This window comes from Phalacrocorax aristotelis, chromosome 1 (assembly GCF_949628215.1).
Source record: "Phalacrocorax aristotelis chromosome 1, bGulAri2.1, whole genome shotgun sequence".
Classification (NCBI taxonomy): domain Eukaryota; kingdom Metazoa; phylum Chordata; class Aves; order Suliformes; family Phalacrocoracidae; genus Phalacrocorax; species Phalacrocorax aristotelis.
Window position 1 is genome coordinate 130859973 of NC_134276.1, and position 24819 is coordinate 130884791.

General features: G+C 42.0%; 1 protein-coding gene across 4 annotated transcripts in view; it reads right to left on the minus strand.

The window, feature by feature from the left end:
- Window positions 1-24375, minus strand: part of POLQ (DNA polymerase theta) — a 62727-nt gene extending 38352 nt beyond the window's left edge. For 2 of the 4 annotated variants that reach the window (XM_075107338.1, XM_075107332.1), the window contains exons 1-10: window positions 24146-24375; window positions 20537-20719; window positions 19320-19450; window positions 17761-17917; window positions 9720-9828; window positions 6922-7141; window positions 4904-5048; window positions 4660-4806; window positions 3354-3566; window positions 30-172 (exon numbers count right to left, since the gene is read on the minus strand). In XM_075107338.1, the coding sequence (XP_074963439.1) occupies window positions 30-172; window positions 3354-3566; window positions 4660-4806; window positions 4904-5048; window positions 6922-7141; window positions 9720-9828; window positions 17761-17917; window positions 19320-19450; window positions 20537-20719; window positions 24146-24347 (1650 nt within the window). In that variant the 5' untranslated portion in view covers window positions 24348-24375. The remainder of the gene's footprint in view (window positions 1-29; window positions 173-3353; window positions 3567-4659; window positions 4807-4903; window positions 5049-6921; window positions 7142-9719; window positions 9829-17760; window positions 17918-19319; window positions 19451-20536; window positions 20720-24145) is intronic. The other 2 variants (XM_075107323.1, XM_075107348.1) reach the window with 2 other exon arrangements.
- Window positions 24376-24819: the final 444 nt, after the last annotated feature.

Genomic DNA, 24819 nt, shown 5'->3' on the forward strand with positions numbered 1-24819 from the left:
GTTCTAATTCCTCTACTCATGTCCTGTACCTCAAGTATTGCTCTTTTCATACTAGAAGCAACACCCTCCCCTTCTCTTCTAAGCAAACAACTGCAAACAGGCTTGAGAGATCCCTGAAGTAGAGCAGTTCCTTTTGATCTTTCTGAGGGCTTGCAAACTAAAATGCTCTCACCTATAAGAAAAGAAAACAAACAAACAAACAGAAAACCATTAATGACCTTAGTCTTGCATCTTAGCACTGTCATACCTACATACAGTTCATACATATTGTTGGAATGGAAAACCATGGGTATATTTTTGGAAAAGCTGAATAAAACAAAAATAAAAAGGAGAAAAACCTTTGCAACCTTGAACAGTGTATATCCCTTTCTATGCAAGAACTCCACAGATGCATAATACTTAAGAACTAAAAGCTGGGAGCAGGATAAACTTCAAAGTTACATTAAGCTGGTCAGGGTCTTGCCAGATCAGCTAAGGAGCTTCCACAGCCTCTCTGCATCTGCTTTGCTGCTAAACCACTCTTGCTTCTTGTTCTGGAATTGACTGGAACTTTCATATATAGTGGTATCAATTTCTCTTCTGCTGAAAAGATTCTCAAAAGCAAGAAGAAAACCTAAAGGATGCACAGCACTTTGGCAGTTTGTGTTAAGTCAACCAGCTTCCACTCCTGAAATGAAATAACACAGATACCAAAGTTCAGGAATCCAAAGTTGTTAATCTAAGTAACTGCATTTTCTGAACTTTCATATATGCATACACACACACACATACACACACAAAATCTTAAGTATTCTGAATGGTTTCCACTGAAAGTACATCTAAATATGCCTTAACTTAAAATTTTTTATCAGACATTTTTCAGTTAATCCCTAATAACTGAAATTCTGTGGGAGACAAAAAAGGTCCCAGAGCCATGAAACAAAAATAAAAATAATGAGCTAATTCCTTTAGTGAGATAATAGTACAGACTACCCATGAAAAATGCAGTGCTCACATAAAGGAGATTTTTTCAACACAGCCATTACAGAGAAACTATGTCCCTGGGAGACCTAGCTAGTTAGAAGCTTTGCCAGTTGACACACGATAAATGAACTATGGGTAGGACAACCTTGCCTTTGACTAAGAGAGCATTAGATTTGGATTAGCTGGACAGTAACTATCATGATAGGTTTATGATAACCTGTTAAGATTTAAGTGCACATAGTCTGGACACTGAGGTAATTTTTCTAGTGGGTATCTTAGTAAGATCCTGGAAATGTTAAGTTATGATAAAACTGTAGCTGTGGTAATGCTAGAGTAACTAGCAAATTCAGAGGTAATGAAAACCCAACTGCACTTAAATTTAATGAGCAGAATAAATACTACAAATGCAGTGTAGGTGCGTAACTGAATACAGCTTAAACATGATTACATAAATGAATTACAGGATGAAAGACATGCTCTGAGGATGTGTGAAACTTTAGGCATCTGTTGAACATGTACTTTTGCCAGAGCTGAGAGTACAGAAGATAAACTGCCTGTAAGCATTGTTTTGTGAAAGCAAAGCTTATTTTGATTTTAGCAGGAAAGAATATTCACTCATTTTTGTATTTGGGTTCTGATGTGACCTACGAATCCCTCTGAAAACTTTGGCTCTTCAGTGTGATAAATCTAACAGAAGATGGGTATCCACTTGGTTCTACATTATCTGACAGTCATTCAAGACTTGGGGGAAACCTTTTCCCAAGATGCCACTGAAAACTTAAAGCCAATAACTGCAACCTTACTGGGGGGGAACAACCAAAAGAAAAAAAAGGAACTAAGTGAGAGGGGAAATTTAGGTTAGCATCAGACTAGACAAACACCGGAAGACTCTAGCTATCTAGGCATAAAACTCCTCTAAAAGCAAAAAACGCCCTATTAAATTTCTAGGTTTTGTTCAGCAATATTGAACAGCTTTACCTATTTCGCTTTGGGAACATGACAGTTTTGATGAATGCAAGAGTAATACAATTTCATTTTCTAAAATGATGCTTTGAAATCTCCATCAAATCAGAAAAAAATTTTAAAAAATCAAAACCTGAGACAATCCAACACTACAATGTTGGGGGAAGGGGGAAGGGAGGAAATCAACCCAACAGCATTTATCTTCTGTCAGCTGAATTTCCTATCCACATAAGGCTTTTTTTTCAGCTGAAGTTGCTGTCCTCCAGTCTCCCTACTCTGTGAAAAAGTAGCAGCTGGTAATGTAGCTTTATGTTCTCATCCAAAAGACTCTGTGGAGTGGAATAAAATGGTACATTCATGAAGCTCATCAGCATAAAATCAACTGCTTACTGTGCAAAAACCACAGTCACATCAGAATGTCAAAAAAGGGTACTAATTATTGTAACTTGAAGGGGAAAAAAAAGAAAATGAAACTTCAAGGAATAATATAATTTTTCACCTGACAGCTACACTTAAGTGACAAAGTCTGGAAAACTTCAAAATACAGCATGCAGCTGCCCTTTTCTTTAACACATAGGGATAGCTCACAGAGATGTAGGTCGTAAAATGCTCTGTTGCTATGCTACTCTGGCAAAAATAGAAAGTTAAATGTAAGAACAGTCTGCTTACGTAGGCTTCCAGCAAGCACCAATCAAACCACCAGTATGGCAAATCCTACTTCCCGCTTCTGTTGAACTTATTTGTTATTGTGTTTATACTTGTATAATACAATTTTTCCAAATATCATCCATGAAGATAAATTTTCATTGCAAATTAAAATAACAGGCAGGATTATTTTGTCGAACATCAATCAGTGCCACTGTATGTATGAAGACATCATATTACCTATGAACTACTGTTTGTATTTCTCTGTCTCTCTGTTGCATTACTACATTCAAGATCCATAAAAGTTATGGCTAAGTTTAGTGGAAGTTTAATAAATCCAAATCAGAACTTCAGACAACAGAAGAAGTTTGTCAAATTAGGGTTGTAGACTTCAAATGCATTTCTTACGCTTTAGGCCTCTCCAATGAGAGTTTACTGTAAATTTTCTCACTGAAACTGTAAACACTTTAGAAAACTGACCATGGATTACACAATTAAGGCAAACAAATAGAGCCTTAGAAGCTAACAAGAGTTCAAAGGAGAAAATAGCCTGTTCCTGAAGTAACTGACATGTAAATACCAAAGTAAGTCCCATGCAGAGAAGAATCCCCTGGGAATTACAATTTTTACTCCATTAATACCAAACAAATTCATCTTGATTAACTTAATCACACTGAATACCAAAGGAATTCATCATGATTAGTCACTAATTGCAAAGCACTGCCCTGGATTTAATCAGGTTAACACCATTCTTAGAGAATGTTAATAAAGTCTCTGCTTACCCTCTGTGTCTACTCCTTTCCTGCCAGCCCTTCCAGCCATCTGCTTGTAAGTGAGAATGTCCAACAGTTTGCCACCAAACATGGGAGTTCGTATAATTACTCGGCGTGCAGGCAAATTCACTCCAGATGACAGCGTGGAGGTTGCTGCTAGGACTCTAATAAAGCCCTGGCGAAAGGCTCCTTCAATGATGTCCCGTTCATCAAAAGTAAGACCTGAGGAGAGATGACTTTTAGCAAACCCAGTAGTGGTGAGACTGCATTTAAGAGCTAATAATATTACTGTCAAGCAAGGGGAAGAACAAATTTAATGGACATTCGCCATTCAGTGTTAGGAACCAGAGTTGCAACATTACATCAGTTAATTTTTTTTTTTTTTTTCAAACCATAAGTGAAGCAAAATTTCACCATTATGTTTTCATTCTTCAGTTGACAGTAATAATAAACTAGCTTTTCTAAGGCACTTGTATGCATTGTGGCAAGATGAACAGCTATTTACTACAGATCTACATGCACTGCAAGTAAATAAGTAAACAAAGGAATAAAATAAAAAGAAGAAAACTGGATGTAACACACACAGTAGGGAACCAGGATTTAGTCACTTGCCTTCCTGACCCTGAAATCTTTCTTCATTATTTCCATTCTAGGTTAAAGGTATAATATGCATTTTTCTACATTTCCTTGAGGGTTTCAGGCCAATTTTATTCTTCAGAAGGAAATCCTCACTCTATAAGGATTTGGAATTATTTCCCCTACATATTCAATGCCATAGCTACTGTTTTCTCTTCCAGAGTCAGTCCTTTCTCTCAGTGGATCAACAGGTGACATACACTATTACCTACTTAGGAAAGAAATAAAAGATATAGCCAGCAGCGTTCGTGGCACAAGCTCCTTTTATCTTATTTTCATTGTTATACTTCTTCTATTTACTCATCTATTTTGGAATTAAGTTGAGGAAAATTGCCCTGAAATACTTTGACAGCTTTGGGAACAACTTGAAAATGCTAGGGCTGCAAATCAGCTAATTTTTCAGGCATTTCACAAAAAAAATTAAGTTGTATTTAAGAAGTTGCCGTAATCCAACACAATAGAGAGAAGATTATCATAACAGTTAGTGTATTAAAGTGTTCAGCCACAATAAAAGAATTTCAAGATTACCTCTAACTGTGAGATTCTTGAAGCACTTTAATTCACTCATAAACTACAGAAGGCTTCAAAAAGCAACTGGTAAATTGCTGGTAACTACAGCAAAAAAGAACCTTTATGACTTGACCATTACAGAATTCCAGACCAAGATGTTCAGAAATACCTGCATGATGAAATGCTACTCCCCATGGCAAAGTACGTTGGAGCACAGAGTCCAGGCCTGAGACAGAACGCTTTAGCTGATCCAGGACTTCATCGATCTCTTCTCTGTCCACAGCAACTGGGGAAAGGGCTGAGTTTTTTGCAGAACCTTGAGAGGGAAAATATTTTTATAGTTTCTACTAAAATTAATTTTCATTAAAGGCACTGTGCATGCTACAGTCTTCAATTAACTACTTTTCTCTTACTCTTAGCCTGTTGCAAACTGTAGAATTCCCTGGCAATTATGTCTGCCAGCTTCTCACACCAGTTCTTGGATGGACAGAAAATCAGGACTGAATGGCCATCACAAACAGTCTCATAACACAGGCTCACAACATGGTCTTCATCTCCCTGGATTGAGACAAAATTTGTAAATGCTGTCATCCTTCTGTGTCACAGTAGGAATTTTCTACTTCAAGTCAGAAAGAGAAGCAAACAAAGAAGATGAAGAACTGTTATCTTAGTTTCTGTCTTGCTTTAGAAGTCCAAGCTCTAGCATGACCACATTGTTGAGGACAGCCTAAGACCTCCCCATGACTAAATCTGAAGTTTTACATCTTGCTTTCATAAACCTGTTTCTGAACGAAGGTCACACAGTGCACAAGAAAATCACCACAACTTCCATGTTGTGGCTAACAGCAGTGGGGAAGAACTAGGAAGAGCCCCAAGGGAAAACATCCCTCTACAGCAACTAAGGATGACTTATCAGCTAGGATGTCTGAACTAAAAGCGTGAGATGTAGTAGTCTGAGCAGCCTCAATAAGGTGCACCCAGCAAGCACTGCTGACCAAAGACTGCAAGCATTCAGAGCACAGCAGAAGGCTTTTATGGATACTTATATGGATATGCATGCAAAACCCTACTGTTTACAGCTTGCCTTTTTGGTTTTAAGATCCTAAGAGAGTTTCTGCAACTGATCTGTTTTGCTTGGCTAAGCCAGATTCTCTTCCAGCAAGCAGGCCAAAGGTGAAAGACAGAAACGGTAGGTGTACAGTGAGAAATAAAAAGTACTGAAATGCAAATGAAAACAGGGGAGCAATGACAGGAACTGCATATGCATGTCAAAAGCTCAGTAAGGATTCAGCCAAATTCAGCAAAAGTGGTGAGGTCATCAAGTTCCCTTTTCTAGTCCAGTTTGAGTCATAGAAGAGAAGTCTGAAGATCCAGTGATAGGTTTCAAGCCCAAGAGGATCACCTGGTCTTATAAAATAAGCCACTCCCTTAAACTGTTGAGCCATAAGCCTAGTTTAGCTCTTTCTCTCACTTAATTTAGTACCTAGCCAACGCACCTACTTCAAAAAATATCCAGAAAAGAAGATGCAAAATCACCTTCTCAATAGAAGCACATAAAAGCAAGCTTCCAGATATTCTTATCACAAACATTTCCTTTTGTTTCTAGGATCCTTTTACTTTGCTGTGCCACCATGCTACTGACAACAGGATATTTTCACACGAGAACTGGGTGGAAAACATTCCAAAATATTGCTTGCATTCAACCCATATTATCCAACTACTACACTAGTAGTTGAAAGGATCAGGGAGAGAATCCACCTTTCAAAGACTTCATAGAAAAGGAACCTACAAGGTGGGAAGTGCAAATTTCCCATCTCTACCCATTTGGTTCTTCCAAATCATTATAGTACATTAGTCTCAACTTTTCATATCCTTTTCAAGTGCACAAAAGGACTAAATGCTGGAAACAGATTCAGAAGAATCAGGATGGGCATCTGCCTTCTAATCATTGACAAAATGCGATAATTTAGCAGCTTAACATAAGCAGGTTCAATACCAGAGTTTAATGAGAATATATTCTCCCAACGATGAATGCAAATCCCTTGGCCTGACCAGGAAATATTTACCTTCATTTATGAAAGTGAAGTAGATTCCAGGACACAAGATAGGGTGGTGGGTAAGGGGAGAATCAAACTCTTTATATCTGTCAAGTGCTCAGAAACAAGATAGCTGCAAAGTCAACTTTGTCTTAAAAAACTTCACAAGTGTGAGTGTTTTGGGTTTTGTTTAAATCAGTAGAAGACAAAAAAAATTTGTCCTTAGCTTGAGCATACAACCTATGAAATAAACAATGAAGTCAGGAATGTAATCTATTAAAAAAACTTTAAAAAAAAAAAACACCAAACCAAACAAAAACATACCAGTAGCTGTCTTTTTAACTTCAGCCATACAAAAGGTGTTATCCCAAAGCCACTGCTCAGAGTTTTTTTACCTTCAGTTGAAGCTTGGGCTGGAATTCTCGCACTAAATTCATGGAGGAGTCATAAATGTTGTTGCCAATTTTTAACCTCTCCTTGAGGGGCACAGGGCGAAAATCCGTACAGTATAGATCTGCATCTAACCATGAGGCTAGGAGTCCCAAGTTAGGGAGGGTAGCACTCATGCCTAGTATCTGTATCCCACCAAAACCGGGACTGGTCATCTTCGCTCCTCTGGAAGTGGTTAAAGGAAAAAGAAAGTTAGTGACAACACAGGCTACTGTTCTGGAAAACAGCATTCAGAAAAACTAACTCAATCTACTCCCTTCCAGGGTCTGAAGTGCAAAGCTATTTTCTTCAACTTTTTGAAAAAGAAACTAGCCATACTCTACTTTTAGCAAACACAATGTCAGGTCATGCATTGATAACAAGATAATTCAATTTCTTAAATATTTTGAACCTAAACATTAAGCTTCTTCAGGTAACCACAGCCATAATCTGCATATTTGGAGAAACTGAAAACAAATAATCAACTATTCCCTTGCCATTAAAAACATGCAAATAAAGAAATGGTTACGTCTCCACTGTGATCTTTCTAAGTTTAAATGTCTTAATTAAAACACTTCCATTTGTTTCAATTTCAGGACAAATAATACTAGACTAAGGTCTTAGTAGAGTTGGGAACCAAAGTCCTTAGTTCAGCAAAGAAAAAAGCAGCTTCAGTTCTCAAAGTGCTGAACAGCAGCCTCCAGTAAAGGTAGAGAGAAGTAATGGACTCTTAACAGACTTGAAAACACAAACTATTAATTTAGATACCCAAATGTATATTTTAATTCAAGCTTTTACGTCCACAAAATAGGGGGCTTTTTTATGCTCCTAAGCCTACATTTAAAAACTACTCATTTGCATTGCACTGAGCCATAAATTGAGACTTTAAAAAAGAGAAAGGCCTGACAAATTAATGTGAGCTCAGAAAGAGCCTGAATCTTCTTGGAAGGTACTTGTAATCCCAGCAAAGACAACACAGAGGAAACAAGACTACCCAGGAGTAAAAAAGGGCTGTCACTGACAAGACAGAAAAAAGGAAGCTGCGGAGAGGCAGACTCTCTTATCCAAGCTCTTCAAGCATTTTCCAGTACAGCTTCCCCATCTAGGTTGCAGATTTTCCTCCCTGAGGCAACTTTTGACCTTCAAAGATTAAAAACCTACCAGTTCCACAACACTCTCTTTGACTGGGGATGGTAAAAATCTTCTGCAGAATTTTGGCTGGGTCTGCAAAAGCCTCATGGAGAAGCAAGGGCATCCACGTTTGCAACAGCCATCAGAGAACATTCTCTTGATGCAAAGACACAGCCTTATACTTCAGTGGGACACCCCCCATACCACTTAAAAAGCTCTTAAAAGCACTGCTTATTCTGATAATAGGTCAGGCTGGGTAGTGTTTAAAGGATTTGGATAAAGTGGCTCGCATTAAATGAAAAGAAGAAAAAGCACCACAGACTTGGGAGGATGTTTGAGAGAAAAAGCGGCCTTCAACTCCAGGAATCACAATCACAACAAAAACAATGGCCACCTCCTTCACGTCAGTAAGCGGTATGGGGAACCTCTGTCAACTTGACCATAATGGAGGCATTAAGGATCTGGGCCCCAGTACGTATATGGTGAAGACAGAAGTAATGTTTCTACCCGGGAATATTCCTTGATGCATCTGTCCTTTTTTCCCTAAGGAATGTTTTCTCCTTCCCTCTTCTTAAAAGCAAGGGAGGAAAGCAAAAGAGCAGTCCTGCATTTGTGCTGCAACTACATGACAAGACAAGGTAAAAGGAGTAGCAAAGCTATTCATACTGCTCTGAAGTGTACTGGCTTCCAGGACGTACGCGGACAGTAGGAGAAAAAGTCAGAGGTGATAAGACCCAGAACATTGCTGGATCCTGGAAATGAATATGGGAAATACTGGCTAAAATGTGTGGTGGAGAGCCAATGTAGAAATGGCAGTTCCCCCAGAACTAAATAGGTAGTCTGTGCTTAGCCCAGCAGAGAAAACTGGCAAAATCTGGCTTTTGGTGCTAAGGGAACAGTTGATTTTGACTATTCTCTCAGCACCACCAGTAAAGATTAAGACAACCGATACACCGTTTCCTCCATTTGCCTTTGTGACCAGGCACTATGGAGCAGCTGGACAGTTTGGTGCTGAGGATCTAGATACTGAATTCTTAAAAGCCTCTAAAACTGTTCCCCAGTGTCCAATCAGTTCTGCTAAAGGCAAGAAACCATGCAACCACTAGGCTATGGCGTGTTACAAGCAAAACCACAGATCACCCTGAGCAATGCTAACTAAGCAGAATACTGGCACATCCTCTTAAGTCTTCCAATCAATTCACCACTGACAAGTTAACAGCATGCCCACTCTTTCACAATACCCGAATGTTTCAGTAGGATAAATACCCTGTTCCACAAAACACTGAAAAATTAAGCTGTGAGAGTCTGCTAGCAAAAAACATTAAAAGAAAGCAAGTTTATAAAAAAATTTAAATAGGCTAAAAAAGTAAATGAAAACTTCAGCCTTATTTCTTTTCCCGAGACAATGAGTCCCATGGTAGCACACAAATTGAAAACCATGAGGAAAAGAGGTTTTGACTGCAATGGCAGGCCCCTGAGAGGTGGTATGTTGAGACGTTAATAACCAAAATAGTCTAGGTCAACACTTTTATAAAAACCCTGGAGCTAACATACATTTCCAATCACCCAGAGAACAAAATATTTAGAGTCGTCCATAATTTATCATTAAAAGACAGACATCCTGTCTACCCACCGTTTTGCAGCCTTCTCTGTAACATATCTAATTTTGGTCAGAAGGAGTTCCAGCAGATATCCTCGATGTGAGTCTCCCAGCATGTGCAACTCATCCACAACCACCGCTCCTGAGAAAGAGAAGCAGTCAGGTTACATCCGACAAAACTCCAAACTAAGAACAGATAGCCTTGATCCTTTCATATTCCACATGATGAACTGCAATTCATATTCACAAATCCAGCTGTTCTTCCACACAGCTACAGCTATGGCTTCCTTCTGTCACTGATTCTTCTAAGAGAGAAAAATCATAACATGTCACACCCCCACAACCTCACACACATTAAAAAAATTAAAATATATAGGTTGAGGTGGTAGTCTGGCCACAACACAAAACAGTATTGCAGCATCTATACTGAATGAAACAGGCTTCAGAATATCTGGAAAGGCACATCCAGCACCCAAATGAGCTAGTCAAAAGCTTTGTTGATATCATTGTCTTAGTTAAAAACATTATTCCATAATAATATAGAAATGTCTGGGAAAAAAACCTAGAGCAGATGTAATTACACACTGCTTCCTATTATATCTTTGCTCACTAACCAAACCTGAATGAGCATTGCTATTGACCTTTGACTTTCTAATGAAAAAAATCCTTACATGACTGCTCTGTTGTCATCCTACCTCCTGCAGGTGACTTTTTATTCTGTTAGCCACCACCATCAAATTTGTAAGATGTGTAGAAATACTGAAAAGAATAATCACAGAATGACAGAATGGTAGGGGTTGGAAGGGACCTCTGGAGATCATCTTGTCCAAGCCCCCTGCTTGAGCAGGGACACAGGAACGCGTCCAGGCGGGTTTTGAATGTCTCTAGGGAAGGAGACTCCACAGCCTCTCTGGGCAGCCTGTGCCACTGCTCTGTCACCCTCACAGGAAAGAAGTTTTTCCTCATGTTCACGTGGAACTTCCCATGTTCCAATTTGTGCCCACTGCCCCTTGTCCTGTTGTTGGGCAGGAGTCTCGCCCCATCTTCTTGGCACTCACCCTTTAGAGAGTTACAAGTATTGGTAAGATTCCCTCTCAGTCTTCTCTTCTCCAGGATGAACAAACCCAGGTCTTTCAGCCTTTCCTCATAAGGGAGATGCTCCAGTCCCCTGGTCATCTTGGTAGCTCCCCACTGGACTTGCTCGAGCAGTTCCCTGTCATTCTTAATCTGGGGGGCCCAGAACTGGACAGAGTACTCCAGATGTGGCCTCACTAGGGTGGAGCAGAGGGGAAGAATAACCTCTCTCGATCTACTGGCCACACTCCTTTTAATGCACCCCAGGATACTGTTGGACTTCTTGGCCACAAGGTCACAGTGCTGGCTCAGAATCTCCTCGCTGTCCACCAGCAGTCCCAGGTCCTTCTCAGCAGAGCTGCTTTCCAGCAGGTCAACCCCCAACCTGTCCTGGTGCATGGGGTTGTTCCTCCCCAGGTACAGGACCGCATACTTGCTTTTCTTGAATTTCATTAGGTTCCCCCCGGCCCAGCTCTCCAGTCTGTCCAGGTCTTGCTGAATGGAGGCACAGCCTTCTGGAGTATCAGCCACTACTCCCAGCTTGGTATCAATGGTGAGGTCCAGGTCATTGATGAATATGTTGAGCAGGACTGGACCCAGCACAGACACCACTAGTTACAGGCCTCCGAACAGACTCTGCCCCCTTGATCATGGCCCTTCTGAGCTCTGCCATTGCACAACTTCTCAATCCACCTCGCTGTCCACTCAACTAATCCACACTTCCTAAGCTTACCTATGAGGATGTTATGGGAGATGGGGTCAAAAGCCTTGCTGAAGTCAAGGTAAACAACATCCACTGCTCTCCCTTCATTGGCCCAGCCAGTTATACCATCACAGAAGGCTATTGGCTTGGCCAGGCCCGATCTCTCTTTGGCGAATCCATGTTGGCTACTTCTGATAACCTTCTTTTCCTCTACATGCCTGGAGATGAACCTCTGGAATGAACTGTTCCATCACCTTTCCAGGGATGGAGGTGAGGCTGACTGGCCTATAGTTTCCTGGGTCCTCCTTCCTGCCTTTTTTGAAGACTGGAGTGACATTGGCTACCCTCCAGTCCTCAGGCACCTCACCTCTCCTCTTCTCCATGACCTTTCAAAGATGATGGAGAGTGGCTTAGCAACAGCATCCACCAGCTCCCTCAGCACCTCATGGGGTGCTGAGGGACCCATTGGGGCCTGTGGATTTGTGAAGATCCAGTTTGCCCCAGTGGTCTCTGACCCAATCCTCCTTAACCAAGGGGAAGTCTACCTTTCTCCAGATTCTGTCTCTCACCTCTGGGGGTTGGGATGCTTGAGGGCCAGCCAAAGCAGTAAAGACTCAAGCAAAGGCGGCATTCAGTAAACCTGCCTTCTCTACATCCTGCGTCACCAGGGCACCCACCTCGTTCAGCAGTGGGCCCACAGTTTCCCCAATCTTTCTTTTACTGCTGATGTATTTGAAGAAGCCCTTCTCATTATCCTTGACATCCCTTGCCAGATTTAGTTCCAAGTGGGCCTTGACCTTCCTCGTTGCATCTCTGCATACCCTGGCAACGTTCCTATATTCCTCCCAAGTAGCCAGTCCCTTTTCCACATACTGTGAACCTCCTTCTTCCATTTGAGTTTTTCTAGGTCTTTGCTCATCCATGCGGATCTCCTGGCTCCTGTCCTTGACTTCTTCCTCATGGGGATGTGCCCATCTTGAGCTTGGAGGAAGTGGTACTTGAATATTGACCAGTTCTCTTGGGCCCCCCTACCTTCTAAAGCCCTAACCCGTGGGATTCCTCCAAGCAGGTCTTTGAGGAGGCCAAAGTTAGCTCTCCTGAAGTCTGGGGTTGTAATCCTACTTGTTGCCCTGCTTCTACCACACAGGATCCTGAACTCCACCATCTCATGGTCACTGCAGCCAAGGCTACCCCCAGTCCTTAATTTTTACCCATAAGCTCTCGACTCGTTCTTCCTCTGCCCCTAGGCAGAGCTCAATACATTCCAGTTGCTCCCTCACATAAACAGCAACTCCCCCACCTTGACTTTCTGGCCTGTCTTTCCTAAAAGTACATAGCCATCCATGACAGCATTCCAGTCATGCGAGCTACCCCACCATGTTTCCTAAACTGCAGTCAGACTGTGGCCCTGAGACTGCACACAGATGTCTAGATCCTCTTGTTTATTCCCCATGCTGGTCATGTTGGTGTACAGGCATTTCAGAGGTAAATGAGCTCACAGGTTTCCCCTGGAGGGGTGCATGAGGACCCGCTACACCCATGCACACCCTTGAGGTGGTTGTTCTTCTGATTGTCATCTCCCAGGGCAGCTGAGGCACCTCCGTCACTGCTCTGGTTAGCCTGGCTAATTCCCCCATTGGATGTGACAGCATTAGCATTGCCACTTTGGACCCTGCCCCCTGTCGTCCTTCAGTTTAAAGCCCCCCTCACCAAGTGAGCCAGCCTGCTGCCAGAGATTCACTTACCCTTTCTAGACAGGTAGATTCCATCCCTCCCTAACAGGCTGTGGTTCCTGGGGAAAGTCCCATTGTCATAAAAGCCAAAACCCTCATGACGGCACCAGCCACGTAGCCAAGAGTTGATTTGCTTTATTCATCTGTTATTGGCTGCCCCTTTTTCTCCAACTGGTAAAATAGAGGAGAAGATGACTTGGGCACCAATATTTTTCACTTGCTCCCCCAGGGCTTAATAGTCTTCCTTGGTTCTTCCCAGGCTCTGGCTTATAGCATCATTTGTGCCCACGTGGAAGAGTAACAGCGGATAGTAAACCTGTGCTCTTGACAGGGCGTAGCACCTCTCAGTGATCTTAGATCTGAGTTCCCAGAAGGGAGCAAACGTCTCGTGACTCCCTTTCAGGTCGGCAGACACGCGCTTCAGTGCCTTTTAACAGAGAGACACCCACTATGAGCACTCATCTCTTCTTTTTACGATATCCACTCTGCTGCTGGTACAATTGAACCTTGCAGACCTTGCTCATGCGTGCCTACAGCTGTTAAAGCTTCATATTTGTTGTTGGTATTGACGCTGGAAGGTGGAGACTGAAGTGAAGCCCTGCTTTTTGTGGGTCACCAGGTTCCAAGGTACCTCATTCGTAGTTGTGTCCACTACAGGAACATGATTCTGAAACCACCTATCTATCTCTGCCTCAGCCCACTAATAATTCTCAGCCTTTTAACCGTTTCCTGCAACATGTCTAAAAAAATGTCTAATGTCTAAAAAGCTTTCTGAATATCAGCATCTGGAGACAACAGACCAGATTAGGGTCTTCCCCTGAGGAGAAAACTGAGCCACTACAACTCAGCCATGCAGCACGACTCCTGCACACATCCCAACCAACAGCAGTACGTACCCCTTCTGGCCAGCTGACAGGATCACAGGGACATGGAAGAGGCTGAAGAAAGGTTTAAAAAAAAAAAAAAAGAAAAAAAAAAAAGAAGAAAAAGCAGGACACAGAGGACACCAAGCTTCATTACTTCTGCTGCTGTGGAACTTTTTTCACATCTTTGGTGCAGCTATGTAATATCTTCCTGTTGCAGCTAAAATAGCAGGAGCTTAAGGGCAAATGTGACCTTATATTATCTGTTTCAATGTTATTTTTCCCTCTCAGTTTTTTCTCTCCTTCCTACGTATGTTCCTTCTCTCTCCGTCTGTTTTCTCCCCCCTTCTCTTTCAAGCCATTTAAGTTAGAAAAGAGTGCTGCACTGCTCGTCAGCCTCTCACAAACTCCCACCCATACAGCTCCTCTGTCTTCCTGTACTTCCTCTATTCTGTGCTCACTTGTAAAAAATGGTAATTCACTGGTCACCAAACAGATATTTATTCAGCTACCAGAAGCAGCTTCTTCCTGCTTCCCCATACAACAGTCTGCCTGAATTCTTCCAGCAGCTGAGACAGAACAGTGTAATCAGGTATCTACCAAACTAAAATGCATAATAGTTGCCTTTCCAGTCTTTGTGCCAAGAAGCAGCACATTTTGCTTCCTCAAGTGACGCACAAAACACTAGTAGTACCTACAGGCCAAAGCACAGGAAATGGCACTATTTGTTGTATGGGCCACTTGTTCTATACCTCCTACTGTTTCTTGGCTATAATATTGAGACCCATGCTAAACCTGGGTACTGTGTTACCCTGGCAGTCTGCAAGCTGGTGAGACCCAGCTGTCACACATGCATGGTGCTCTCTTGTCTACTCAGGCAGTTCTCAGAACACACCCACTAGGATAATGCAGTAGAAGCAATCAGGCAACCAGTATTTTTCACAAAGCGATCCTCATCTTAAAATGGAATCACAGCCAAGGAGGACTACAGGTACCAGCATGCAATGGTATTTTCTACTCAACCTCAAGCTCAGGAGTTTAAGTGCAGACAGAATTTCATCATACCGCATTGCTACTGAAAATCAGGCTAACCTTGGTCTCCTCTTTCTCTCTGCAAATTACGTGTGTCCCAAGAAGACTGCTGAAAAAACCTAATTAAAAGTACCCGAGAGCTATCACACATGTTTACTGTAGAATAACTAGACTGCTTTAAGTCCACATCCTGTTTAAAACTAAAAAGATCTGAATGACAGGCAGGAACAATTTGATTATTTTTTAAAAACACAAACTAGTAATTTCTAATTTAAAGTTTAAATTAACATAAGAAGGAAGTTAAGTATCACAACAGCACATTACAAATCCATTCCCTGCTGACACTTCAAGAATGCCACAGATTCTTCTCTAATCCGCTTTCCTAAAAATTTCTTTAGCATCAGTGTCTGGAGGCTGAACAACAAGAATATCATCTCCTGTGTATGTGTACCTGGATGTTCAAAACTGACATACATTATATAATAATTAGCAACACAAAACTGCTTTTAACTGCTTCATACAGCAAACAGAGCTCTGCCAGACAGAGGATTTGAGCTTCTCTCAACAATTTCCAAAAGCAACGTGAGCTATCAGCAGGGCGTTGACATCAACAAAAGGAACAGCTCAAGCCTGAGATGGAATCCAGCCAGAACTGCAGTCATCTCCCAGTAACTCATTTCAAAAGATAAAACAACCTTGTTACAAACTCATCTAAATTTAGAATTAATTAGAAGACAAGGTACAATCTTGCAGTTTCAGGCAAAATTGCTTTAGGTGACAGTTATACTGGCATTTTCAGCTTGTGGCTGTATTTTGCAGCTTCTATGAAAATTTATCTCCAAATAGAAAATTTGTCAATGTATTACTTTAAAGATCATTTTAAAATTCCAATTTAATTTAAAAATTAATTTAAAATAAGCATCTAAAGAAAAAAAAATTTACCCTTATTTCAGTTATACGGTCATACTGGGGTACAAGGGAAACGGGAGGTTGCAGCAGAGGTGTTTTCAAATGGTGAAAGAAAAACATCATGCTTTAAGGAGGTATCACTGTTGAGGACACATATTCAAACTCAAATCTTGTAATCAGTTGGCTTGTTATATGACTCTTCTCAGGTACATTCATCATGGAGAGCACAACAAAACGTCGGGATGGAATGGAGGTACCAACCAAAGGGATTTGGCATATCTCTAGCTTCTGAAAGATGTTATCATTAAACAATACATTTTAGTATACTGAGTGGGTTTCCCAGACACTCACATCCACATAAATATGGACACCACGACCCAACTCGCTGCCTTATACTGGCAGTACAGTGCCAGTACAGTCTTAACGCTGGTACGGTGTGGTGGCCTAGGATCAAACTAACCCTATTTAAAACAAACAAAAAAAACCCTAAACTAAGTAGCCATATATTGAAATAACTAACTGCATAGTCACCAGTTCTCTTGCAAGGGAAGGGATGAAGATATACATTCAAGAATCAGGCTGGATGGCAGAAGCCTCAATTCAAATAAGCTTAAAATGCTGCACAACCACAGTCATCCACTCATCTTCCAGCCCACTGGAAGCCCAAAGCGTTTGTGGTGATCCAGCCCCTGTTGATCTAGGTGTGAATGTGTTATCCCACAATCTCACACTGACAAAACCTGCAAGGCTTTATTTCCCTTATTCTCTCTCATCTCTCATCTTTAAAAAAACTCTCCTGGTATGCAATGCTGCAGAATATTATGACACCAGATGCACATGGAACAGCAGTTTCACAGGTGGAGGTCTCAGAGCAGTTTGATACTCATCTAATTTTCCAATTTTTGTACTCTTAAAATAGCAACCAGCTATGTTACAGGCCAGAGTGGAGATGGGAGGGATTAATGTATAAAACAGAACTGACAAAAAAATAAAAATACTGAGCAGGGAAACAAAGAGAACAAACTTCTGATTGGACTAGGAAAACACAGTGCTCTCCCAGTATGCACTAGAAACATAGGGCTTCTTCAGGTTTTGTATCTCCTCCCAGACACTAAAAGAATACTACCATTATCTAGTGGCCATCAGGGCCACGGTGACCTAGAAGTCTACATTACAAGGACAGAAGGCTTTTGAGCAAAGTACAAGAGAGGAATGAATGTCACAGCTCCTCTAGTCACCATGGCTACCCAGAGGAGCTCTATGTATTTATTCCACTTATCTGGACCCAGATGAGCACCAAACACAATTCTTCCTCTTCCTTGAGCTAAGTGAAGATAAACCATGGATGCCCCAGTCTGTCCCAAACAAACGAATGTACATACCCACGTTCTTGAACTCAAGCATATCCCAGACCTTTAATTCAATTTCATCAATTGGAAAACATTTTCTACCTATGGGAGTCACTGCTTATTGCAGCTTAATTGCTGTCCATGGATTGTCATCCACATCAGACAAACTAAACCTGCAGCTTCTACCTACTCACTCCCCAGCCGCTGAGCTATGTAGAACAGTCCTGACTACATGCCTAAATCCAAATCAGAGGTGCTCTGAAAGAAGAAAAATTCCTCCGTTTTTCTATATGTCATGTCTGTCATATACAGAACTGAACAAATACAATGTCATATATACTCATAATGTCACATGTAGTCAGAGTATGTAATAAACCTTATCCCCACAATGGTCAAGCCTTAGTATTTTACCCAGTGAGTCCATTTTGTTTTCTTGTATTAGTCTATTGATTAGACTGTTGGCTTTCTCAATGGTGCAGACAGCAACATCCACGTCAGAGAAACATCCGGCACAAGACACACTTCCCATGTAGCCTTCGACTCTCACATCCACCTCCTGAAACAGGGCCTGTTTTTCAAGAATACAGCATGTCATGCCAAAGTTACAATTCTGAATTCTGACCAATGCCTGCTGGAATCACATGAAGTCCTGCATCCTACAACCACGATTTCTAGTGCTTATAATGCCAACTGATCAGATTAAAGCCATAGCTCAGCCAGTTACTGCTGGGTTTTTTTCCCCACTGTCATTTTTTATTTCCACAGCAGAATCCACACAGTACACATTGCAGGATAAAGTGTATATAACTGAGTAAGAGATGGGGACCACTGTTTTGTATGAAAACATTTACCATTAAGAAGGTTAGAGAACACGCAGTGCAACAGTTTATAATACCAGTGGGTTATGTACAAAGAAGCCTTGCTCCTGAGAAAGCAGGGACAAAAGCAAAATGCGGGAACCCAAACACAAAGACATCACATCTCCCAGGTGAAAGTCAAGAAGCAACAACTTTTTTTTCTTCCATGGCTTATTACTCCAGTGCCAAAGCTTTGGCACATTACACGCTGCATTCACAAAAGGTACAAATGTTTGAACTGGATGGGTGGGATACCATATGATTTCAAGTATGTGCAGCTACAGCCAAACCTTAGGCCAGGAGTAGTAGAACACAGCATCGATAATCCACCAGCTTTACAAGATTAAAGCAAAAGCGTATCTTCATTATCTATCACCACAAAGTAGCTTTTGAACTCTGTTCCTAACCTTGCAAATTGCTAGGAAATGTTAAGATACCATCTCAGTTTACTAACACCCAAAACACCTTAAATGTCAGAAACTGTAACAAAAATGCCTGCTGTTTTTTTTATTTGGTTTTAGTAATTGTTGTTACTTTGACATATTGGTTAATAGAAACAATATTTTATATGAAAATCTTTCAAGAAAAAAATGTTTTTATTTTAAAAAGACTGTTCCCACTGTAATTTTGTTTTTAAATAGCTAGGGTGAGGAAGCCAAGCCATAACCACATTCTGCCAGAACGTATTTTTAGCAAAGTCAAAGTGAAATCAAAGGCAAAAAATTCTGGTGGAACACCCCAAGGAAAGCTAAAATAAAAAGTTCCTTTCAGATAACGTTTCTGCCTTCCCTTTGTAGTTTTTCAGACAAAATCTCTAATTAGAAAATTCCTTTAAAGTTTGTATATTATAATATGTGTGAATAAATGCAAGTAAAAATGCTATAAAAGTCAAAGCTGAAATAAAATGTTTTAATCAACTCCTTACATTTTCTCCAAGTTTTTCTTTTTGGCTAAAACTTTCTTTTTTTTATCTCCAACATAGAACAAGAGGAAATTTTAAATTATATACAAATCCTTTCTGAAACAACTCTGCATTTTTTCCCCCTCAAATCCATTCAAAACCTTCCATTTAAAAAATATGACCCAACAACTACAAACTTGAATGCTACTTACCTGCAGATAACATTTTTTCTCCTTGGCCACAGAGACAAAGGGAAGGATGAGAAGAGCTTTCTTACGAGTCTCCAGGACTCGCTTCAAAATAAGCAATTCTGCAACAAGAGTCTTTCCAGCACTGGTAGGAGCTGAAAAAAAAAAGTTGGGTTTTTTTTTAATAACTTTTGAAGTTTTAAAAAAGCAATCTAAGGAACAAATATCATAAAGCTACCATTGGAAAGAGTTACTGGAGATCTTGGGGCAGGACTCTTCAGCTGATGCCCCTCTCCCACAGCCACAACCACGTTTGCAGTTAACACCATAAAGGGTCAAAAGGACTGCAAAGTATTTCTCTTCTAGCTTCCTCCGTCTTGCCACCAAGGCTTGTTTCTCCTCTCTGCTCCAGAAGCAACAACAGCTCAGAGGTAAGCAAGGGAAAAAAACCCCAGCAAAACAAAAAATAAACCCACTATAGTGTCTCAGTTGGACAGGAGACCTCAGCTACTGCCTTACTGACTTAGGCCATAACTATATTAACCCCTCCTCACTGACAAGCACTGCTGTTTGCCAACTACCAACTACAGAAAACTGTGGAGGAGATGCCACATACCGGGGGACAGCCATTACCCAGCAATCAGGCCCAAAATCTTCTGGAACCAAGTAAACAAAACTCAAATCCAAGCCAAAGAAAATCACCCACCCCTCTTCATCCTCCAAGTGCTGCTCTGGGACCTTCTGCTCATGGAGAGCAGAAACCCAAGTTGCCATTTCCTACAGATTTCTAGTCCACCAGTGCTACTTCTCTTTCTGCACCCCTCCCTCCATACACTAGGTAAAGAGAAACAATAAAGGGACTGAAAAAATTAGATAGTAAATAAAATTTTCAGAAGTATTTATATCTAACATTGCTGTTATCATTCAGTTCCTGATTGACACAGTCTGTAATTAGAAGAAAAAAAAAAAAAAAGTGAGTCATCATTAACTGACTCCTAATGATCAGTTTCTAAACAAACATGAGGAGAAAAAATGAGGGGGGAAAAATCTCTTCTCATATCTGGAAAGGAGTCTATCAAGCCAGGTCTGAGGTACAGTGATGCAACGGATCTTAATTGGGTCTTTCCAAAGAAACAGAGAATCTTGACCTTCTTATCTGCCAGATCAGCACCCTTCAGCACTAACGTGTAAACGGCACTGGGAAAGTTAGGGGGGACTGATTTTGTCAGATGTTTGCATACCTGAATAAACTAGGTTCTTCCCTTCCAGAACTTGTCCAAGCATTAGGCATTCTGCTTGCCATTCAAACATCCGTACTACTCCCAGACTGTGGTATTTCTTCAGAACTGCCTTGGGAAGACCCCAGCTTGCAAGGAGCAACTTGTCTGCTTGATCTTCAGGAACATTTACCTGCTGATGCTGCCCTTTGGGAGGAGAAAATTAAAAAACAAAAAAAAAGATCAAGGTCCTTGAATCTGAGGTCACTTAGGTTACATACCTAAACGTCGAAATTCTCTACAAGCTCCTGTATTATGAGAAAAGGTAACAAGAAACTGTCTTCCTACAGATGTTTCACCATTCATCTTAACTCCTGACATCTTTTCAAATTTTTCCTCCTATAAGGTTTTCCACATCCAAATAATTTCTTCACTAAACTCTCACTCTGATATTTGCTTTTGAGACACAGTGCCATTACCAAATACACACTCAAACAGAGAGTTTCAGCACTAATTAATATAACAGCATTACAACCTATTTACCACCTCATCCTTATCCAGACTATTTCTTTTTTAAATTATTGCTACAGAGACTTCAGTAATCCTTACAGATTACAGAGGTGCCCAGTCTTTTTTTCTTGCTTTATGGATGAATTAAGAAAAAACAATGTACACCAAACAAGCAGCTCAAGCTACTCTGCACAATGCATGCCACTTCAGCTTATCAACACTGATTACTATCTTCACCACATTGCCACTTCCTCTATCTTAAGTTCCTTGCTTCATATTTCTTGTCTTCGTAACCCTAAATAATTTTGTGCCCGCTACAGATATTGCCTCCTCCCTCCCCTCATCCTCCCTTTTTCCAAATCATTAAGAAAACTCAAACTTTTTGTCCCTTTCCTCATCTGAGACTGAAAACAGGTTTCTGATCCACAGTAATGTCTCCCCTATCACCCATGACTATATAGTTCCCATAACAGCATTTTGTGAAAGATCTTGTCAAATCAAGATGAAGAACAAGTAATTGTGTGTATTGACTCTACTGTACCCATTCTTCTACTGGCACATTCAAAAACTGCTGAAAGAAATTTCCCACCATCGTTGACAGCATAAGGGCAGCCTAGATCTCAAATACTAGTGGGCCTAAGCAGCCAGTATTTTTACTCTCAATGAAATAAAATAAAATAAAAATTCCAACTGCCCTCTTGAGCTTAACCCCAACCTCGCTGTCACTGATGCAAGATCATTTTCCCCCATGCAGATATATAAAAAAGGTGACATAGCTCTGAAAGCTTTGTTTCACTGTGTATAATCAAAGTACCATCCAAATACTAAACACGAAGTTGAGCACCATCAGGAGAGAACAGCAGTATGCCACAAAGCAGAATAGGCTTCCCAAGGGGAATTTAGAGGACACCATATTTGTCTATCCTAAAATGTAACTAATATGGCAGAATTAGGATTTGGAAACATAGAAAGAAAAAAAAACCTACATGATGGGATCTCAAGCTTCTTTCCTAATGTTAAAAACAATGAACTACATGGAAAAGATGGAATGAATAAAGGATTACATGATTCTGCTGCTTGAAAAATACCTGTAGAACAACAATGGACATGAGTTTGAAAACTTGTGCCTCAGGGTTTCGTAAACAAGTACACCACTAACCTCTTTTTTACCTGCTAGAAAAATTCTAAGAAACAGTAAAAATGACGAAGATACACATTGTTGGTTAAAAGCATTGGGCATTAGATTTCTCTGAAAGAAAATGCTTCCAGAACATGGGGGAAGTTGGACACAGGAGCGCCACTTACTGAATCATCACTGAGGAGCTGTAATGGGGAAATAGATATGTTGCCTTGCTCAGCTCCATTTGCAGAAACTGACAAAATTGTATATTGCAGAACATAATCAATACAGGGAGAAGATGCAACATGACTAGAGAAGAGGCTGAGAGATGTAAATGTTAAGAGTTACAGAAAAACTGCAAAAGAGATGACATTACAAGATGTTATGTAAACATCTCAATTTCAGAGGTTATATACATCTTAATGCTGTATACATCTTTGTTTTTCCCTTGAGTCGAGAGCACAATAAGCTGGTAAAATGTATTGCACCCAGAAGCATCACTTCAGGTAGTCCTAGCTGGCAGCAGGACCACTTTATATGACATCTTGCCATGAAATATATATATATGAAAGAGTCAAGATGTCATATTAAAAAAAACTACTACACTCCCCTGCATCTGCAGGTGCCAGGGCACCAACCAGGACCACTTAAACTCATGCCTCTAGATGCAATACGTTTTATCAGCTTACTGTATTCTTGAATCAGTTTAATAAGGTAGGCAAACCTCACCTCATGTACCAAAGAATACAGACTATACTGATTGTTGTATTATGGTATCACCTAGAGGCCAAGTCAAGAACAAGACCCACTGTTCAGTGGCATACAGTGAAACAAGCCCAACTTCAGAAGCATGCCCAGAATATAAATTTCCTTACGTTTCTCAACTAAACAGTGAATAGGGCAGGAAGACCCTTCAATGCCTATTTGTACACTACCACCCTCAACATAAACACGTACCTCAGCTACAGCCAATGCCCTCAAGGGAATAACAGAATCATTAAGGTTGGAAAAGACGTCTAGGATCATCAAGTCTAACCACCAACCCAACACCACCATGCCTCCTAAACCATGCCCTGAAGTGCCACATCTACACATTTTTTGAACACCTCCAGGGATGGTGACGCCACCACCTCTCTGGGCAGCCTGTTCCAATGCCTGACCACTCTTGCAGTAAAGACATTTTTCCTAATATCCAATCTAAACCTCCCCTCATGCAGCTTGAAGCCATTTCCCCTTATCCTATCACTGTTAATCTGGAGAAGAGACCAACACCCACCTCACTACAACCTCCTTTCAGGTAGCTGGGGAGAGAGCGCAGTAAGGTCTCCCCCTCAGCCTCCTCTTCTCCAGGCGAAGCAACCCCAGTTCCCTCAGCCGCTCCTCAGAAGACTTGTTCTCCAGACCCTTCACCAGCTTCGTTGCCCTTCTCTGGGCATGCTCCAACACCTCAATGTCCTTCTTGTACTGAGGGGCCCAAATCTGAACACAGTATTCGAGGTGTGGCCTCACCAGTGCTGAGTACAAGGTCATGATCACTTCCCTACTCTTGCTGGCCATGCTATTGCTCATAGAAACCAGGATGCTGTTGGCCTTCTTGGCCACCTGGGCACACTGCTGGCTCATGTTCAGCCGGCTGTCAACCAGCACCCCCAAGGTCCTTCTCCGCTGGGCAGCTTTCCAGCCACTCTTCCCCAAAGAGGAAAGGGATGGACCAAGAGCCAGTACCTCCGGCCGAAGGCATCCGGTGTCCCCGGGGCAAAGGTCCTGCACCCGACCCCTTCCAGCACCACCCTGGGCCCTCCGGCGGCGGCGGGAGGCGCCTCAGCGCCATGTTGCCTCCCGGGTCAGCAGCAGGCAGGGGCCGCAGCGGCAGCTCCATCGTGCCCTCGGCAGCCCCGCTCCCACTCACCCTGCGCGCCCCGACCCCCCGCGTTGCGTGGCGGGACCGAGGAAGAGGAAGAGGAGTGGAGGGGAGAAAGGGCCGCGCTTTCCTGCGCCGGTACCTGCCGAGCCGGTGCCGGGGCTCCCGCTGCTGCGGAGGGAGAGGTCGAGGCCAGGCGGGGGGCTCAGCACAGCCCGGCGGGGAGCGGCGGAGCCGAGTGGGGTAGCCTTTCCCGGCCCGCCCAAGCCGCCGCTGCGGAGTCCCGCTGCCGAGGCTGTGGCGGCACCGTTAGGGGTGACGCCGCCATCTTCCCGCCGCGCCATTCAAAGGCCGGCGCCGCCCCGAGCGGGCACTGGGCGGCTCTTCCGCGCCTCTCCGCCCCCGAGCCGCCTCCATACCGGGGAAAGGGCAGGGGCGGTGGCGCCTCCCGGTGCTCCAGGCGGGGAGGACGTTCCCACAGCAAAGCGGGTACCCGCGACAGCCCGACACACCCGAGACCTCCGGCCAGGCTGCATGCCCGTCTGACTGAAAGCTCTTTAGGAATTGCTGCTTCTGCAATTACCGATCACAATTTTCAATTGCTGTTCTTTCCCGACACAGGATTAGCTTTCTGAGTGCCACACTCACCTCTGTCAAACCATTTGTTTTAAATAATAATGCCAAGACTGCATTTGAACGTTTGGAAGTCATCCAAATCACAGGCTACTGGTTTTTGTAAAAATATCTGGCTTTTAAGGAACGCTCAGGAGCGCCTGTTATTCATGTTGTACAGGGGAAAGAAAGGTCATGAATGAA